Source organism: Electrophorus electricus, chromosome 7 (genome assembly GCF_041902795.1).
Source record: "Electrophorus electricus isolate QZ-2024a chromosome 7, ASM4190279v1, whole genome shotgun sequence".
NCBI lineage: Eukaryota > Metazoa > Chordata > Actinopteri > Gymnotiformes > Gymnotidae > Electrophorus > Electrophorus electricus.
The window spans coordinates 30,249,392-30,265,795 of NC_137503.1; the positions used below are offsets into that span (position 1 = coordinate 30,249,392).

A 16,404-nucleotide genomic window follows, 5' to 3' on the forward strand; every position below is an offset into this window, starting at 1 on the left:
TGCACTTATGCAATTTATTCATATGAAAAATATATTTAAATTACAATCAACAAAAGGAACAGTACATATTTTAGGATGAAAGGAAATTAAAAAATATCAGACAAAGATTAACACCAATGATTGTTCTGACAAACATTAACAAGCATCAACAAACATCCACAAACTTCAGTACAATGACTTCACTGAGAGCTCCTCTGTTTTCCTGCATTGCCACACCCGGTACTGGTTCAGTGGAAGTAGCCAGTGATCTGCTTGAACATACCATCAAGTAATTAATAAAGGAGAACCAATACTGCCCAATAACCAGGTAACTAAAATCACAAAACTGTGTTGAACGAAACCAAATATGGCAGGAACGATCTGTCTGACATGTGCACTTGGTGTGTGAAATACTGCCACAACAGTAGATCTCTAAAATACTTTAGTCATTCAAGGCTCTGCATTTCATGTTTAGAATTTACTTACACAGTGCAGTGTTATCATGTATTTGTGAAACATTCCATATAACAGATCTAATCCACTGATTGGTAATCCGGTGGAAACATTCCATATAACGATCAAATCCACTGATTGGTAATCCAGTGATGGGTCCAGTTACAGGCAGCATATTCCACATTATCACGACAGTTTATGACATGCTTGCACACTGTGTGACATCATGCGATAGGGCTGGCCATCACCCCCCCCCCCCCCCATGCCCCCCTGTTCCTTCTGCATGTCTTTCCATTCACTTGTCTAAGGCTGCATCTCATACTGCCCCTCAGTGGCGATAAAAAAGTCATTGAGTGTGTCCTGCAAGTAGTCGAATGTGGGTCTCTCCTCTGGCTTCTGTCTCCAGGACAGGAGCATGATGTTGTACAGCTCCTCAGGGCAGCCATCTGGGCACGGCATCCTGTACATCCGGTCCAAGTTCCGGATCACTTCAGGATTTGTCATGCCTAGAGCAAGACACCAACAGCAGGATATAAAAGAGGAGCAAGCTGTTTTGCAGGGTGTGCGTTTACAGTTGATATATATATATTATATAATAAAGTGTCAAGGCAATGTACATTTTCTAGAGAATGGAGACAGGACAAGACCAAGTTCATCATGAAAAATACATATTATTGTGAATAATATACGCAGCGAGACACTGTGAAATGGTCCCCATTACCTGGATAAGGCACTCTTCCATAGGTGACTATCTCAGTAAGGAGAACGCCAAAGGACCAGACATCTGACTTGATACTAAAGGTACCAAAATTGATAGCTTCGGGTGCTGTCCACTTAATTGGGAACTTTGCACCTAATGAGTAAATGAAAAAATAAAAGATACATGGAGAGTAATGAAGTAATGAAAGAAAGGTGTTGTGTATGTGTGTGTGTGTGTGTGTGGAGGGGGGGGGGGGGGGGTTAAAAATTCAGATAGCATGGTGACCATAATAATAAACATTTGGAAATCAAATGTCATATCTCAAATCATATCTCATGTCATATCGCATGTCAGTGACTTACTCAGTGCTCCGTTTTTTTCCACAAACCTATGCTAGTTTTATGTTAGCAGATTATACATATAATTACACTACTATAATGTAGGAAGAATTAAGTATCCTTACCTTCATGTGCGGTGTATTCAGACTCTATAATCCTGGCCAAACCAAAGTCAGCTATTTTACAGTGCAAGGTCTCTGATACAAGTATGTTGGCTGCACGAAGGTCTCTGTGAATATAATTCTTTCTTTCAATATAGGCCATACCCTCTGCAATCTGTTACAAAGAGAAGAATGGAGAGTAGCTCAAATAGTAACTGATACCACATGGACATTCATACACATGTAAACACTTAGACACCATTTCTACACTGAAAAATAATGTTTAGGGTTAAATGTTTGCATTTTGGAGATAATTTTTTATAGTAATTTTATACATGAATTAAAAAATTCCTCTACTCAGTCTAGTAACTCCATCGTACTTTTTTCATTCATTTCACTCCAGGCACTGACCAATAGTTTGCCAGTGCTGACAGGGTGAATTTGAAGCAAGCTGTTTGAACCCAAACTGCATCAGAGAGCTCTTTTTCAGGAAGTGGGTTAGATGGAAAATGTGACATCACTTCTTGTCCGGAAGGTAATTATCAAGTTCTGGAGACGTTGTTAAAGTAAACTCATAGCCTGACCACAGACTGAGAACGTCATTTACTTTTTCCACTGCATTCATTACACAAGTTTATGGCAAACACTTTCTCTAAAAATAGGACTTTAGAAAAATTGTACAGCTATCTTTCCATTATAAGCAACACATCTTTCCATAATATTTAACATATCAAGCTTACAACTTTTAAGTATTTTTGCTCTTTTAAAAATAGTTAATAGTCTTAAAAATGACATGGCTGTTGTGTGAGATAGTACTTACCTGAGCTGTCATGTCTATTAACTTGGGCAATTTAAGTTTCTTGCCATCCGTGGTTTTCAGAAAATCTAATAAGCTCCCTGAAATTGGTCCAAAAATATTAGTCACTGACAAGTAATCTTTTAGTCTACAACTGCTCAGGCAAGTCATATTGGAAAAGGCCCTCACCGTTTGCCATGAACTCTGTGACTATGAGAATGGGCTCCTGTGTTACTACGGCATGTAGTCTCACAAGCCTGACGTGCTGCAGTTTCTTCATAAGGTTGGCCTCCTGGAGGAAGGCCGCTGGCTCCATGGTTCCCTCTTTTAGCGTCTTAATAGCCACCTTCTGGTTGTTTTTATAGTAGCCTTAAAATGCAAGAAAATATGAGCCTGTGTCAATTATTATTATTATTATTATTATTATTATTATTATTATTATTATTATTACACATTGAATACACACAAAACATTTTACTGCAGTGAATCATAATTAATATTATGATCATAAGTAATGTGGAACCTGGCTTGGAAGAAAAATGAGTCAAAGACATTGAAACGGTTTGCCCACTCTGTGATAACTGCTTGGTGAAATATGTAGTGGAAAGGAATTTATTTTCTGTCTCTAAATGAAATAACTGCAGTCAGAATGTGAGTGGGTCCACACGGTGCTGTAATCGGGCTTATTAATATCAATTCATATTATTCAGCGCCACCACCTCCCCCAAGAAGCTGATTCCAGATCTGTCAGCAATCACGAAAAGGAACCACAGCTATGTTCCTGTCAGCTGTCAGCACCAGGGTGATAGTGTCTTATGTTTCTTACCCATCCAGACTTCTCCAAATTGCCCAGCACCGAGTTTCTTCACCATCTTCAGTGTTTCCCTTGGGATCTCCCAGTCATCCTGGGCCCAGGGCCTCTGAGGTGCTGCAGATTTACAGGGACTTCCCAGCCTCTGACACAGCCCATCAGCTGATCCTACAAACACATGCAGAATAAGAGAACATGAACAGGTACAAGGAACAAGCTAGCTTGTAACTAGCTAGGATGTTCACTTCCATTTGATGCTTATTGCATGTATAGTAAATAAATACATTTGCCCTTATGCATTTTGGCAGGTAGCATGGCTCTTACGTTCTGGTAAACCTCCAAAACAATACATATCATTTAGAAGCTTAGATGTTTAAGCTAATAAAATGAACAGAAATAAGAAGGTGGACCTGTATGCAGAATGTGGTGATTTATAAACAAAACATTGAGAAAAAAAACCACACCCAGTTTGATTCATTTCTCACACCAGAGTGTATAGGCAAGAAACTGCAGTACTGACCTTCTTATTTGCTGGTATAGACTGAACAAGAAAGGTTCCAAGGAAGTGCATGCTGCAGCATGAGCAGCATGAGCACCCTTTTCTGAAGGCTTTGTAAACCAAGCTGCCTCTCAATAAAATGAACTGATTTTAACATAATGGAAAGTTGGTCTGCTAACACACACCTATCTAGCTGATGGTCCCACACAATATTATTCTATTTATGTAAGTGACCTCCAACTTTGTTCATGGATGAGTCTAATGTCTCTCAAAACACAAGAACTTCGGGACAGAAAAGTAATTCTATGAGCTTTGCATGGGGTCTGTGAAAATGTACGAAACATTTGGCAGTCGTACTGGAGTAGTGCTGAACAAGATCCCTCAGGGAGGAGAAGGTCAAGCTGGCGGAGATGTAGTATCCACCATGGTCAAGGGTGCGGATCTTATAGTGCTTGACTATGTCCCCACTCTCTGGAGTCAAGTCCCTTATGGACAGGGAGAATGAACCTGTGGGGAAGATTTGGGTAAAATTTCAATGAAAGAAAGATTTATTATTTCCTGAGCATTGCACCTACATTAAGGTTATAGTTAAAAGTGAAGGGGATATCAAAAAGCTCAATATTATGATTTTATATTGATGGTGTATTTATTGGAGAAATGTGCATGTGTATATTGAATACATAGATTTTGTATGGTAACCACAGTCTTACTGTCTTAAGGTAATGACAACAGCCAAATTTAAAGATGATGGGAATATGGTGGCTCAGAACAAGCTGTTCAGGTATGAGAGGACTAAAGCTGTTCTGAACTGTAGCACACAAGCACAGTAGTGGCTATATCAGTTCCAAAGTTTGTAGTCAATTACCTTTTTACAGAACTGTGTGCTTGATTGGTGAAGCATTACACATTGGTTTTGTGGCTCCTTGTGAAAGTAATTGCCTATCATGACAGCACTCTATGTACAACTGACAAAGTCCTGACCTGGAGTCGTCTCACTCTCTCGCACAAGGAACGACCCGGCTTTGTTGCCTGGGGCTAGCAGAATACGCTCCGTGTCTCTGCGGCTCAGATCCTTGAAGAACCATCTGGAAAGTAGAGTACAAGGGAAGACCTACTTGTCAAACCTACTTTTCGTTACTTAAGGTAGCCATTAGAAAATGGCCTGGGGTTTCAAGGTGGGTGTAGTGGATTTCGGGGAAAGGGTTAAGGGGAAATTAAGAGCTTACTTCTCAACCTCCAATGTGTGGGCTCGGGCGACATATGTACATGGTATGTATCCCTCATCTCCAGTGATCAGAGATTTAGCTAACCACCAGTCACCTTTTCTGCCATGTAAGCAGAGGTCAGTTAGTCAATCTGGCTCAGTATTATGCATATTTAGCTTTTCATTTTCTGTAACTGTTTACTAAGAAACCTAGCACACACTCAGGCATTTCAGAGTCACAGAAAAGTTGTTAAAATCCTTACATTTGGCCTAGGCATAAATGCTATTCTTGGATATATTGTGTATTTTAACTACAAATCATAATATAAATATAATGATATTCCATGTGTGGAGCAACATCTACTTACTCCTGAATGATATTGAGTTTTTCTCCTTTCTTAAATGGAAGGTCGCTATCACTGGTTGGTTCAAAGTCATACTGAGCGATGACAATATTTTCATCTAGAAATGAAATGAAGCCAAAATGAGTGCAAATACTTTTGTTCATTTACTTTCTGCTGCAATTTTCTTTTTGTGAAGAAGATTGCTTGCAGTATGCAGCAAAGCAATCGTGGTATTACACATTGTGGTAGTAATATTTTTATACACCTTATTGGACCAAAATGTAATAGGCCTGTGATGGCCACAGCGCAGCTCGCCGTGAATGATATTTTACTTTTTTACATTTGGAAAAATCATCAGCACATTTTGGATTTACAAACACTATGAAAGGTTTTACCATAGGTCGTGCCAAGCTGTCCATGTTCTCTTGGCTGAAAATAGAAAGTCAAAAGAGTGAGAAACTTCATTTGATTTTCAAAATAGATACAGCAAGTGAACCCTTTACGTGGTATAACATATTTTATGTTTTCAAATGGGAACAAGTGATGCATACGTGAGAATGGGTGTAGGCCGCTGAGTTATTATTTATATGTCCTTTTCCTTCTTGTTTCCTCTGACCACTGCAAGTACTGCCCATTCTTGGAAAGAGAGACGCGAGAGAGAAACAGAAATAAATAAAGAAATGCCCAAATACAGGGCAGTGGCATCTCTGTGGTTAAGGTCCTTGACCTTTTGTAATCAGAAGGTTGCTGGTTCAAGCCCTGCCACTGTTGGGCCCCTAAGCAAGGTGCTTAACCCTCAATTGCCCAAGTTGTACTCAGTCATAGTTGTAAATCGCTTTGGATAAAAGCATCAGACAAATGTAAATACAGGTTTCTTCAGTATGTTCTCATTTCTCTTTTTTGCATGACTATTTGAAGGAAATTCCCAAATTTTCAAAAACCAAAACATGCCCTGATATTTGTTGCATTGATTATATGTAGTTTTTGGGTCATTTTAAAGTGGACGAACATACCTGGTAGCAAACACTGAGTCTTCAATGCGTCAGTTTACACTGCTGTCACCACTGAGTCCTGTAGTCCATAAGAGCATTTGCACACTCATGCTGCGGGCAACCCATAGCAATATTCAGAGCAATAACTTCTTCCGCCTGAAACCAGCACACACCGGAGATGTGGAATAGAGCAGACAGTCATGCGAGATGAACGGATCGCATATAAGGAACAGATGTTTTTATATTACTGCTTATGACTACAGAGACACAGGAAGGGTGACAGAGGAAGTGGGCTATGTCTAATTAAAACTCACATGCGACCCCCAAGGTGAAGGCAAAATGTTTGATATAACATATATGCCAATGGGTGTTCTAGACACAAAAAAAAAGAAAAATATATAGCACTCAAGGAATACAGTTACAAATAACAAAAAAAGTATACATTAAATAAAAAAATTATAAAGAAACTGCATTTCCATATGTGTTAATTGCTCCTTGTTAATGCTCCTTCCCATAAACTGTGAAATAAACATTTTAAATGTAAATAGTTTGAAAATCTGAATGTTACTCTTTTTACATCCCTTTAGCACTGTAACTATTAAAAATAAAAGAAAATCTTACAATCCTGAAGTTAGTTATGTTTGTTAACATATAATTACTGACAAAATATAAGAAAATAGCATGTCTATTACAAGAAAGAAAGAAAGCGATTTATGATATTCAAACAAAATATGTCCAGTCTAATTGAATATTTAAATAACTAAATATTTAACAAAGAAATTGTCGAATCACTGTCGAATACCCATCTCAATAGTTGTGAAATATGAAACCTTTAAACTTCTACTTACATCTTCTGTGGACTCACTGTGCCTTAAAAGAGAATTGAGTCTGAAGAATGTGCCGTTAGCTGCTGGAGATCCTAAACTCTCTTTCTCTTATACACCCTTAAACAGCCTCAGCAAGTGGAGAGGCCTAGCGTGCACCCCGGGGGACCACATTAGTCTAAATGGATAAATGCGCAATACTTGTACTTATTTTAGTCTGCTTATCTTCCCTTTCCTCTTTGCCAGTGTGCTCAGTTCACAAACTTTGCTGCTTTCTTGGAATTCATATTCATATTCAGAATTCATATGGAACAAGAATGATAAAAAAAAAAAAGAAACAAATAATTAGTGATGATCTTACGAAACAAAATATCATGTTTTTTCCTAATCATAGAATATTCACATATTGTACAAGAAATTCCTCTCTTACACATTAGAAAGTGTATGTAGTTTATATATAGAAAAGGACTGCCTGTAAGTTGTCATGAGTGAGACCACTTCACCAAGTCTCAATCTTAACGCTACAGGACGTTGTATACTAAACCACACAGATGTATTTCCTGTTTGGGCCACTGTGGTTCTCGGGTTCCATTATATGCACTGATCTAGTCTGCTGTAAAACCTCATGTTTAAATATCAAGCTTTAGCATAAAATGGTGTGACAGTATGTGTGTGTCTGTGTGTTTCTGTGTGTACTTTCAGAATATTCCTATTCACTGGTAATTATTATATAGATATAAATAGTTACTCCTGTAACTATAGCACATCAAAACATGAAAGTCAGCTAAATGCCATAAATGTAAATGTAAAGATTTATTTAAAGGCAACTGCTAGATCCCTCAGCACTCTGAAAACTGTGACCTGTTTTATTATACACTGTATGCAATATATTCTGCCCTTTTATTTAAAGTGCCGAATTTGTCAAATAAATCTCCCCTTCTCCCTATCCAAAATAGGTGTTGAGTATGGGTTAAGAATCACAGGAACTGGTTTAACAAACTCTAACGTTTATTTGCAGCAGTGTCCACTAGAGGGTAGCAAAGCTAACATTACAGCGTGAGTCAAATCTCGACTTCGTGGAACATTATTTACATGATCATATAGCTCCTCATCATCGGAGACTGACGATCTGTCTTCACTGGAAACTTCCCAGACAAAGTGGATAAGCTTGTAAATGTCCATATAATTAAACATATAATTAGGCTACCATATATTTTTGTCCAAAAAATAAATTAATGTAATTTAATATTTATTTGCAACACTTCAGTATGTGATATGTTCTTTTCATCCTGGGCTTTGGAGTAACTCCTAAAGAGCTCATTAATAATGCAAAACATAAAAACAATGCCTTGTAAATGTAACCATGTAAATTCATTAGTAATGGCAACTATGACAACTATGAAGTGAAGTGAAATCTTTATTTTCGATGTTTTATGCTTACAACTTTGAGGGATTCTATGAGTAACAAAGGGAAGGAAATACAGTAAACATCAAACAATGAGTCTTTGATTGATGTTGTCATCCTAAACAAATGTCTTTGTGTTTTCCTTCTTATCAGGAAGACATCTATCAGATTAATATGAAAACTTACATGAACAATATTACATTAAGCAGGAACAATTAATCTTGCAGCTCCATAGACTTGTTTCCTATGGGAATAATGTTTTGGTTGCATTTTCACACATAGATTGAGCATGGCCTTCTGACCAGGCTGCCATGTGTTATGGCTAGACCACCTGTGTTTGTGATGCTCAGAATGTAGCACCCTTCTTTGTAGCTGCATTTGCAGCAGGTGTGTGATGGGAGCTTTGCTGAGGGTGTCCTGGTTACATATTCTTTTTTCCAGGCTGATTTTCCCAGGGTCTGCGGATACAGTGTCCCTACATCCCAGGTCCCCAGATGCTGCATCCTGTCCCCCAATATAACCTGAATAGCCCTGGGAAAGAGGGGAGAGTGCAAGAGAAGAAAAAGCTCTGCCCATATTGCCAACCATGTGCTAACACAGCACAATCCGTATTTTTCATCGTGTGTGTGTGTGTGTGTGTGTGTGTGTGTGTGTGTGTGTGTGTGTGTGCACATGCATGTGTGTGTGTGCATGCATCGGTGTGTGAATCACTAACATATCTGGCAAAGTGTTTAAGCCATTCTGGTAGATTACAGCCCTCAGAACACCTCCCTGTCCAAGCTCATCTTTATGTGTGATTTTAATGTAACTGATATTGACTTTATGAATGGGCCCACTGGTGTTTGTGAATGGTAGACAGGAGGCATAACATTTCATAGAACAATAAGAAAAAGCATGGAAAAAATCCACATCACTTTCTCATACTCACGCACCTACTGTAAACTGTGCCAATCACGCTCGATCCGAAGACAAAGGGAGAGAAACCCCATTCACAACTGTATAGGGTGCTTCCTAAATGGAAAAGGGGGGGGGGGGGGGAGAAACTGTATAGTGTGAGACCATTTTCACTCTTCCTCTCACCGTGTGGGAAAACTCCTCTGACCGTCTCACACATCAAACCGGACAAGGGCTCACTCATTCATTCTCCTTTTATTATACAAGACGATGGACAAATCAACTCAGCAATAAACTGGACAATGCCCTCAAGACCCAGTTGTTCAGTAGTGGCTGCCAGAACAACCTCACATGTTGTGCTTCCTCTAAGGAACTGATGTTTGTAGTACTGGTGGCCTTGGCACTGGTCCAATTGAATAAAAAATGAATGTTAAGGCCATGCCAGATTCAGTGGTGTAATACATTCGATACATTTCATGGGTTTAGCAAAAATGGTGATGTTTTCAAAATTATTAGTATGTAGGATAACCGAGTGGTTGCAAAACAAAGGTCTGAACTACAGGTAGCTCAGGAGTCCATGCTGATAAAACATTACTGTGAAGTCTGATGCTAGAGAAGACCATATAACACACTGTGCAACTGCACTGGCACTTGTGGCTGCCATCCACCTGTGCAATGCATTAAGCTGAGAACAGGAAATCGTGGCATGGAGGGTCACATGTCCCCACTCCCCGTCAACAGGTTGGCACCCTTGTTTGTTTGAAACATCTGGAGGCCTGGGAGTGTGGAGCTGCAGGGAATAGCTCTGTGCAGCTGGTCACTGGCACTGCATTCGTAGGTAAACAGGGAAAATGGGGAAAGCCCCCCGCATTATCCACCGGAACAGAGCTCCACGTCTCACAGCACTTAGGGTGGAAATAACTTCTCGTCAGCAAGCAGGTGCTTCCTCCTGCATTTCTTTTTATTTGTCTACATTCCCAGATACATTGGGTCAATGTGTATACCAGTTATCAAACACTTGATCCCTAACATCAGTTAACTTTATGCATTTCACAGATCTTAGAGGTTGCACCCTTTTGAATTAAACCTGAAAAACATTTTGTTCTGTCCATCCTGAAAGTCAGAGGAAAACCTTTGCTGAGTGATTAATGGGATATTCAGTGCTCTGGGAGAATAGTTTGTGTATAAAATTAGCCTTATTCTGGGTGTTTTATTGTTTTTTATCATGCCAAGGACTTTTACCTTGCCAAGGACTTGTGGGAAAACCTACAATCACATCATTATTGTGACAAATGCACAGATGCAGAACACATCCTACTCTTTTATTGCTTTCACCTCATTTAGTGTAATGCTGATGAAATCTCATGCAAGATTTCATAACCAAAATATTGAGTTCATTAAACATTTTTTCTTACAGATCTCAATCAGTGAAAATCTTAAGGTAAATTATACACTGCAGGGAGTATATGACTCAGTGTGAACTGACTTTCTCTGCATGCACCCTGAATGCATTCTGAGATGGAGGAAGCAGGCTGGGCTGTAGTGTTACGTGAGGTGCTCCAGCCCCTTCTCTAAGTGTGGCACACGGTCGATAGGAGTGACACCAATTATTTGTCACATCCCCTCTGGAAGCAGTGAATGGAAACTCTCTGAGAGAGGACTATCCATCAAGCTCGTCCAGTGGGGCTACACACCTCTGGCTCCTGCACAGAACACGAAGGGAATTAAGTCTCTTAGGACAGTTTCAAATACTTTGCCACACACTTACCCTATCAGAAGCAGACACTGATTAAAACTTTCAAAATATTCACAGAACTGATTCAACTTAATGGAGATAAACACCAATGTAAGGGTGAAAAAAGGAGTTGGAAAAATGCTGTCATGAGTTTTGCATGTTAATAGCTAGACTTTATGGCATTTATCACTCCAATTTAACTAAATAAAAGCTCAACATAGAGTTAAATTCAGATTCATTTTAATTTGAATTAGACCTTGACAGGTCTACATTTTCATATGGTGAAGAAAGTCAAATAAAAGACCTGATTTTCTATAAAATGTCCCATAGACTATCCATTATTGAAGCCGACTGCTGATGTCCTCGCAGTGCTGGGTGCCCTGAGTAATTGCAGTTGTCAGAATATTGGATCCTTGGGCTCTGCCCCTATTCAGTGAACTGACCGGTCTGTTAGAACAACCAAGTTAGGGAACAAAAACGAAAATGCAGCTTCAGGTGTCGCAGTGGCTGGGAATTGACTCTTAACTAGGGGGACTCTGGCTGATGGATGACATGGGGCAAATTATTAATAGTTTGCTGATTTTCTCCTTCAATATTCTTGGGGGGGGGCATTTTTTATTTTGTCAGGGATGTCACATTATGATCTATTGAAGGTTTAGAAATGAAGTCTGTTCACTTGAAACAATTGCCTCCTTATTTAAAACTGGTAAACAATGAGTTAGACAAACGGGGACAGTGTGATACGATTAGACATGGATGCTTAATGGAAAGATCAGCCTGCAAAATATAAGAAGAAGGTAGAGATGGAGGCTCCTTGGCACAGGTAGCATCACTAATGCATGTATTAAAATCATATACCAATGTGTTTTAAGAACTGCATTATTGAATTTAGTTTTGTGTATTAAGCATTAAGTAATTTTGCCCCACCAAAGGTGATTCACTAGAATAATAATCATTATTATTATTGTTGTTGTTGTTGTTAAATTCGATATATACTAAATGTATGTTTGCTAAATAAGAATATATGTTATACATGTGCTCTCTCTTCTGTTATGTTATCTCTGCTCAGTTAAGTGCTTCTGAAACAGATGTTTTATGTGGAAAACCCCAGTTAACAAAACACTCAGCCTTAGTCACTGGGAGAGCCAGTGACTGGCTGCATGGGGCCACACAGTTGTGTTTGCTGTTGGCATATAGCATAAAGCCTATATGGAACTGGTGGTATTGAGAATGATTTGATAGTGTCAGTGGGGCTGTGTATAGCCTTGTTCACCAGGAAGCCCTGTTTGGGTTTACATTTAAAGAGATGAGGCTCAGTTTAAAAGTGAGTTTGGAGTGGGTTGGGGCTGGGATGCCAGACCTCACTGTTGAGCCTCTTGAAGGTGCAGTGGGCTTAATTCAGTGAAACACTGACAAAGGGTATCCTGTGAAGAGCCCTAGGTAAAGTACTAGTGGTTTAGTAGCTCAGTGATTAAGGTACTTGACTTGTAATTGGAGGGTTACTTGTTCAAGCCCAACTACTGCCAAGTTAGCACTGTTGGGCCCCTAAGCAGGGCCCTAACCCTCAAGTTGTCCTCAGTCATAATTGTAAGTTGCTTTGGATAAAAGTGTCAGGTAAATGCCATAGATGTAATGTAAATGTTTAGAATAGGATATTGTACATTCTATCCTGTGGAAAATTTCAATTATACATATATGCAAAGAATATACATTTTCCTATTGCAAGATATCATGTTCCCATTGTCTGCAGCTCATTATACATAAAGATTATGGCTCCAGTACAGTATATAATGAATAACGAAGTAACTCATTCCAAAAATAAAAAAATCAGTTTTTCACAGTTGTTCAGTAATTCCCTTTTAACATTACACAGGTTGTGCTTTGTGTGCAAGTACAATAGCAGCAATCAATAAAGCACATAGTACACAGTATACAGATTTTGGTAACATAAATAATGTTTAAAATATTACTTCAGAATGATGTTCATCTTCTGTTGTTTTATTTCAGCTTCAGCTTTCTCACTCTTCTCTAAATTTTCAGCTTCAGCATCCTCATGAATATCCACATCATCAGATGTTTTATCTTCCTTTTCAGATCCAGAAATTTCTGATATTGCAGGCTCAACCTCACCCTCTCTTACTTCTTCTATGTATTCATTTCTCTCTACCGTTTCGTATTCAGTTGTCACACCATCCTCTGCTATTTCAATATCTGCAGTTTTAACTTCAGGCGTTTTTTCATCTGGCAATTCCTCCTCACCTGCTTCCTCTTCTTTAAAGAGCACAAGTCTCAGTCTCATTATCTTCTGGGGTTGCGTCTTCTGCATCCTGCTCATCTCCGCTTGTTTCATCTTGGTTTGTTTTCAACAGACCCTGCTTCCTCTGCATCATCAACTTCCTCCTCACCTTCTGCTATAGTATCATCTGAAGCTATTAGCAGATTTCCTCATCTGCTTCTCCCTCGCCAGCTAATTCCTCTTCTGTTACTTTACCATGTTTGGCAATCTCCACAATTGCAGCTATAACAGTGCAGAATTTTCATCTTCAGTCTTCAGTTTTACAGCAGGTTCTATTTTTTATTGGAGCTTTTACCTCAGAAGTACATTTATCCTCTTCTGTTTCACCTTCAGTTACCTTCTCATTTAAGTCTTGGCTTTTGATCTTAATTTTTTAAAAATACTTTTCCTCAAGAGCACTAAACATATCATCCTTTGCCTTGAGTACTTTATTATTCTTTACCTGTTCATATGTTACTCGTTGTATATCAGCACAATTCTCCTGAGGAACTTTACAGGCACTTTCCTTTCTCACTTGCAGAAGTTTTCTCCTTTCACTGGACTCTGAATATTCCTTTTTGAGTTGGCTTCATATTGGTCTTGTTCTAAGGCTCTGGCCTGAATCTCCAAATTCTCATTCACAATATTATCTCTACAGCCTTCTCTTCTTTTATGTTACCAACCTCTTGTACCTTTGTCATTGACTTGGAGCTTTCTCCCTTCATACTGTTTTGATATTTCTGAGCCTGGGAGCCATTATCAGCATTGCATTTTCCAGAGCTTGTTGAGCCATTGCTAACATACCCCTAAAGATGACTTGGCCTTGAATTCATCATCCATAGACTTCTTATATTTGGCATTACTTTTCTTTGTGACTTTGACTTAATAATCCAAATAAACTGAAGTATATTCATGAGGTTGTTGTATTTTCTTTGGATCAACATCTAATAACTGAAGGTTTACAAAGCACTCTACGGGTCCTCTTGCTGAAGTACTGAGCTCAAGCCTGGGGCTAAGAAAAACTTTTATAACCTGAACACACATGGGAAAAACCTTTTGGACATTCGCTTTTTCAGGATAAATGTATGTGGAGTTGTTGTCAGTGAGTGTAAGGTCTTTAGTTATTTTGCCCACATCTGCTGTATCCATTTCTTCAACTTCCAGATGTAATTTCTGCTTTTTTTGTGGTTCAAATACAGTTATATCAATATCACCTTCCTTTCTTTTCTCATTTCCATTTTGTGCTGGGTGTCTTATCATGCTTAGTGTGTCTACTTCCTCACAGTGCTTGTGGAATTCATCAACAATATGGTATAAGGGATTATTCAATTGGATTTTCTTCAACCATTCATTCACTACTTCACTTGGAGAGGCATATGGTAAGTTGCATGGCACTAATTCAGAGCTATTGCCATATGTATTTTGTTTTGGAAAACTGCTGCCTTTTCTCTACATTTTGTTGTCAGAGAGATTTCTGCTATAATCTGTAGCTTCCAAGGGTTCATCACAGAGCGTATCAGATACATGTGACCTAGAATCCTTTTTGGTATTCACATTATTTGCATTTACATTTAAAGACTTTTAAAGTGATACGAACATACGTTCGTCAGAGCTATCAAGCATAATTTCAGGCTTTTTGGATTTGTTTAGAGATTTAAATGAGCTTGGACTCAGTCGATTATTTGAGGTTTTGGACCAGGCCTGGGTCGTCTTCTTTTGTTAATCTATTTGGTTTAACAGTCACTGCTGAATGTGTTTTTTTCAGCTCTATAGTTCCCTACATGTGAATGACCAAACTGTTGCTGGGAGATTTCATTTTAGAGTGGGAAATACTGAATATTAGATGCCTCAAGAAGTTTTCTGGCTGAAGATTTTTTCCCCATTTAACTACTAATATTTGTATCTAATTGATTTTTCACAGAGTCAGTCCCACATAGTGAACCTGTTATTGGTTTGCTGTGAAGTGCTGAGGATTTGTTTGAAATATTTGTTTCTGTTGACAATGAGCTTTTACTTCTGACATTTGAGCTATGCAGGGCTTGGCAACTAGCAGTTTTTGGAATTTTTGGTGAGCCCTTGCAACAAACATGATTTTTTGATTTCAAGTGTGTAACCAATGTTTGTGAAGCCACAGTCACAATATTTTTCTCTTCAACATTATCAGCATTAAATTCATCTACATGTAACCGGGTGATAAATACAGTGTGCATGAACCAGAACATGGGTGTGGCGAAAGGTGTTGAGAATGCAAATGCATGATGTCAACATTCCTCATGACATTCGAAGCTTGATAGGAGGTGGAAAAATAGAAGTGATGGTTGCATTAGAAGTGTTATTGGTAGTCATCCTGGTTGGATGTCGATAGAAAGAGGTAATAAAATTTAGATTATGTGTATGTAAAAGGGTAATGAACCTCAGTATATGTGAATATTTGTATATATGGTATATTGATGGAAAATATGACTGATGGAAAAATGTATAGAGTACTTCACATGTGGCGCGTTTCCATGTGGTTGACCACGTTGTAGGTTTCTGGGGTACAGAGTGAGATTCTGCTCGAGTCAGCAAGGGAAAGGATTCCTAGAGCAAAGGGTATGAGCAGAGTTCAGTGTGTGAACATTTCTGTGTGTTAGGGTATAAATATGTATTGTGTGTTTCAAACTCCCAACAGGTTGGCACTCCTGCCCTATTATTCCGTATGTGTTTATGGTAGCGTTTTGGCTACATGTATGCCGATTGTTCTGTGTTAGCACTGGTATCGTGCTAAGTTGTGTACTGGGAAGCATGCATAGCTATGGGGATAGAGTTCCATTGGGGAGAAGTTACTTTCTGTTCCATGTTTTGAGTGAATTAGACTATTTAGGACCATGTCTGATGGAGAGAGGGAGATATATCGTTGGGGTTTCACAGGTTGGAAGTGAGTACCGTGTAGAGTAGCGCTGTGCACAGGCAGATGAGTGAGAGCTACCTCATATGTGAGTGATAGCAATATCAAGTGTTGGCGATAATACAGTACAAGGGTTCTGTTTTGTTTTTTTTACGGGTTCCTGTCAA

At 38.9% G+C, this 16,404-nt stretch overlaps 1 protein-coding gene and 1 long non-coding RNA gene across 6 annotated transcripts; both read right to left on the reverse strand.

Annotated features, from left to right (window-relative positions):
- Nucleotides 1–7,294, reverse strand: blk (BLK proto-oncogene, Src family tyrosine kinase). 5 transcript variants are annotated; one of them, XR_014124601.1, is made up of 16 exons: nt 7,066–7,290; nt 6,532–6,589; nt 6,239–6,373; nt 5,777–5,861; nt 5,621–5,654; nt 5,250–5,343; nt 4,904–5,002; nt 4,659–4,762; nt 4,035–4,184; nt 3,194–3,346; nt 2,557–2,736; nt 2,392–2,468; nt 1,596–1,746; nt 1,154–1,285; nt 466–938; nt 1–248 (listed from the first exon to the last, which is right to left on the reverse strand). XR_014124601.1 is itself a non-coding variant. In XM_035524675.2 (15 exons), the coding sequence occupies exons 5-15, from the start codon at nt 5,642–5,644 to the stop codon at nt 736–738; spliced, it is 1,362 nt and encodes a 453-aa protein (XP_035380568.1). In that variant the 5' UTR covers nt 5,645–5,654; nt 5,777–5,861; nt 6,239–6,373; nt 6,532–6,589; nt 7,066–7,294; the 3' UTR covers nt 1–735. The 5 variants fall into 5 exon arrangements, 4 of the variants coding, with proteins under 4 accessions (XP_035380568.1, XP_035380566.1, XP_035380567.1 ...); XM_035524675.2 differs by having other exon boundaries at nt 1–938; nt 4,904–4,997; nt 7,066–7,294; XM_035524673.2 differs by having other exon boundaries at nt 1–938.
- Nucleotides 7,295–8,440: 1,146 nt separating this feature from the next.
- LOC145658806 (uncharacterized) lies at nt 8,441–13,356 on the reverse strand. Its single transcript, XR_014124710.1, has 3 exons — nt 13,046–13,356; nt 9,379–9,457; nt 8,441–8,977 (listed from the first exon to the last, which is right to left on the reverse strand). It is a non-coding gene; the product is annotated as an uncharacterized LOC145658806 (long non-coding RNA).
- Nucleotides 13,357–16,404: the final 3,048 nt, after the last annotated feature.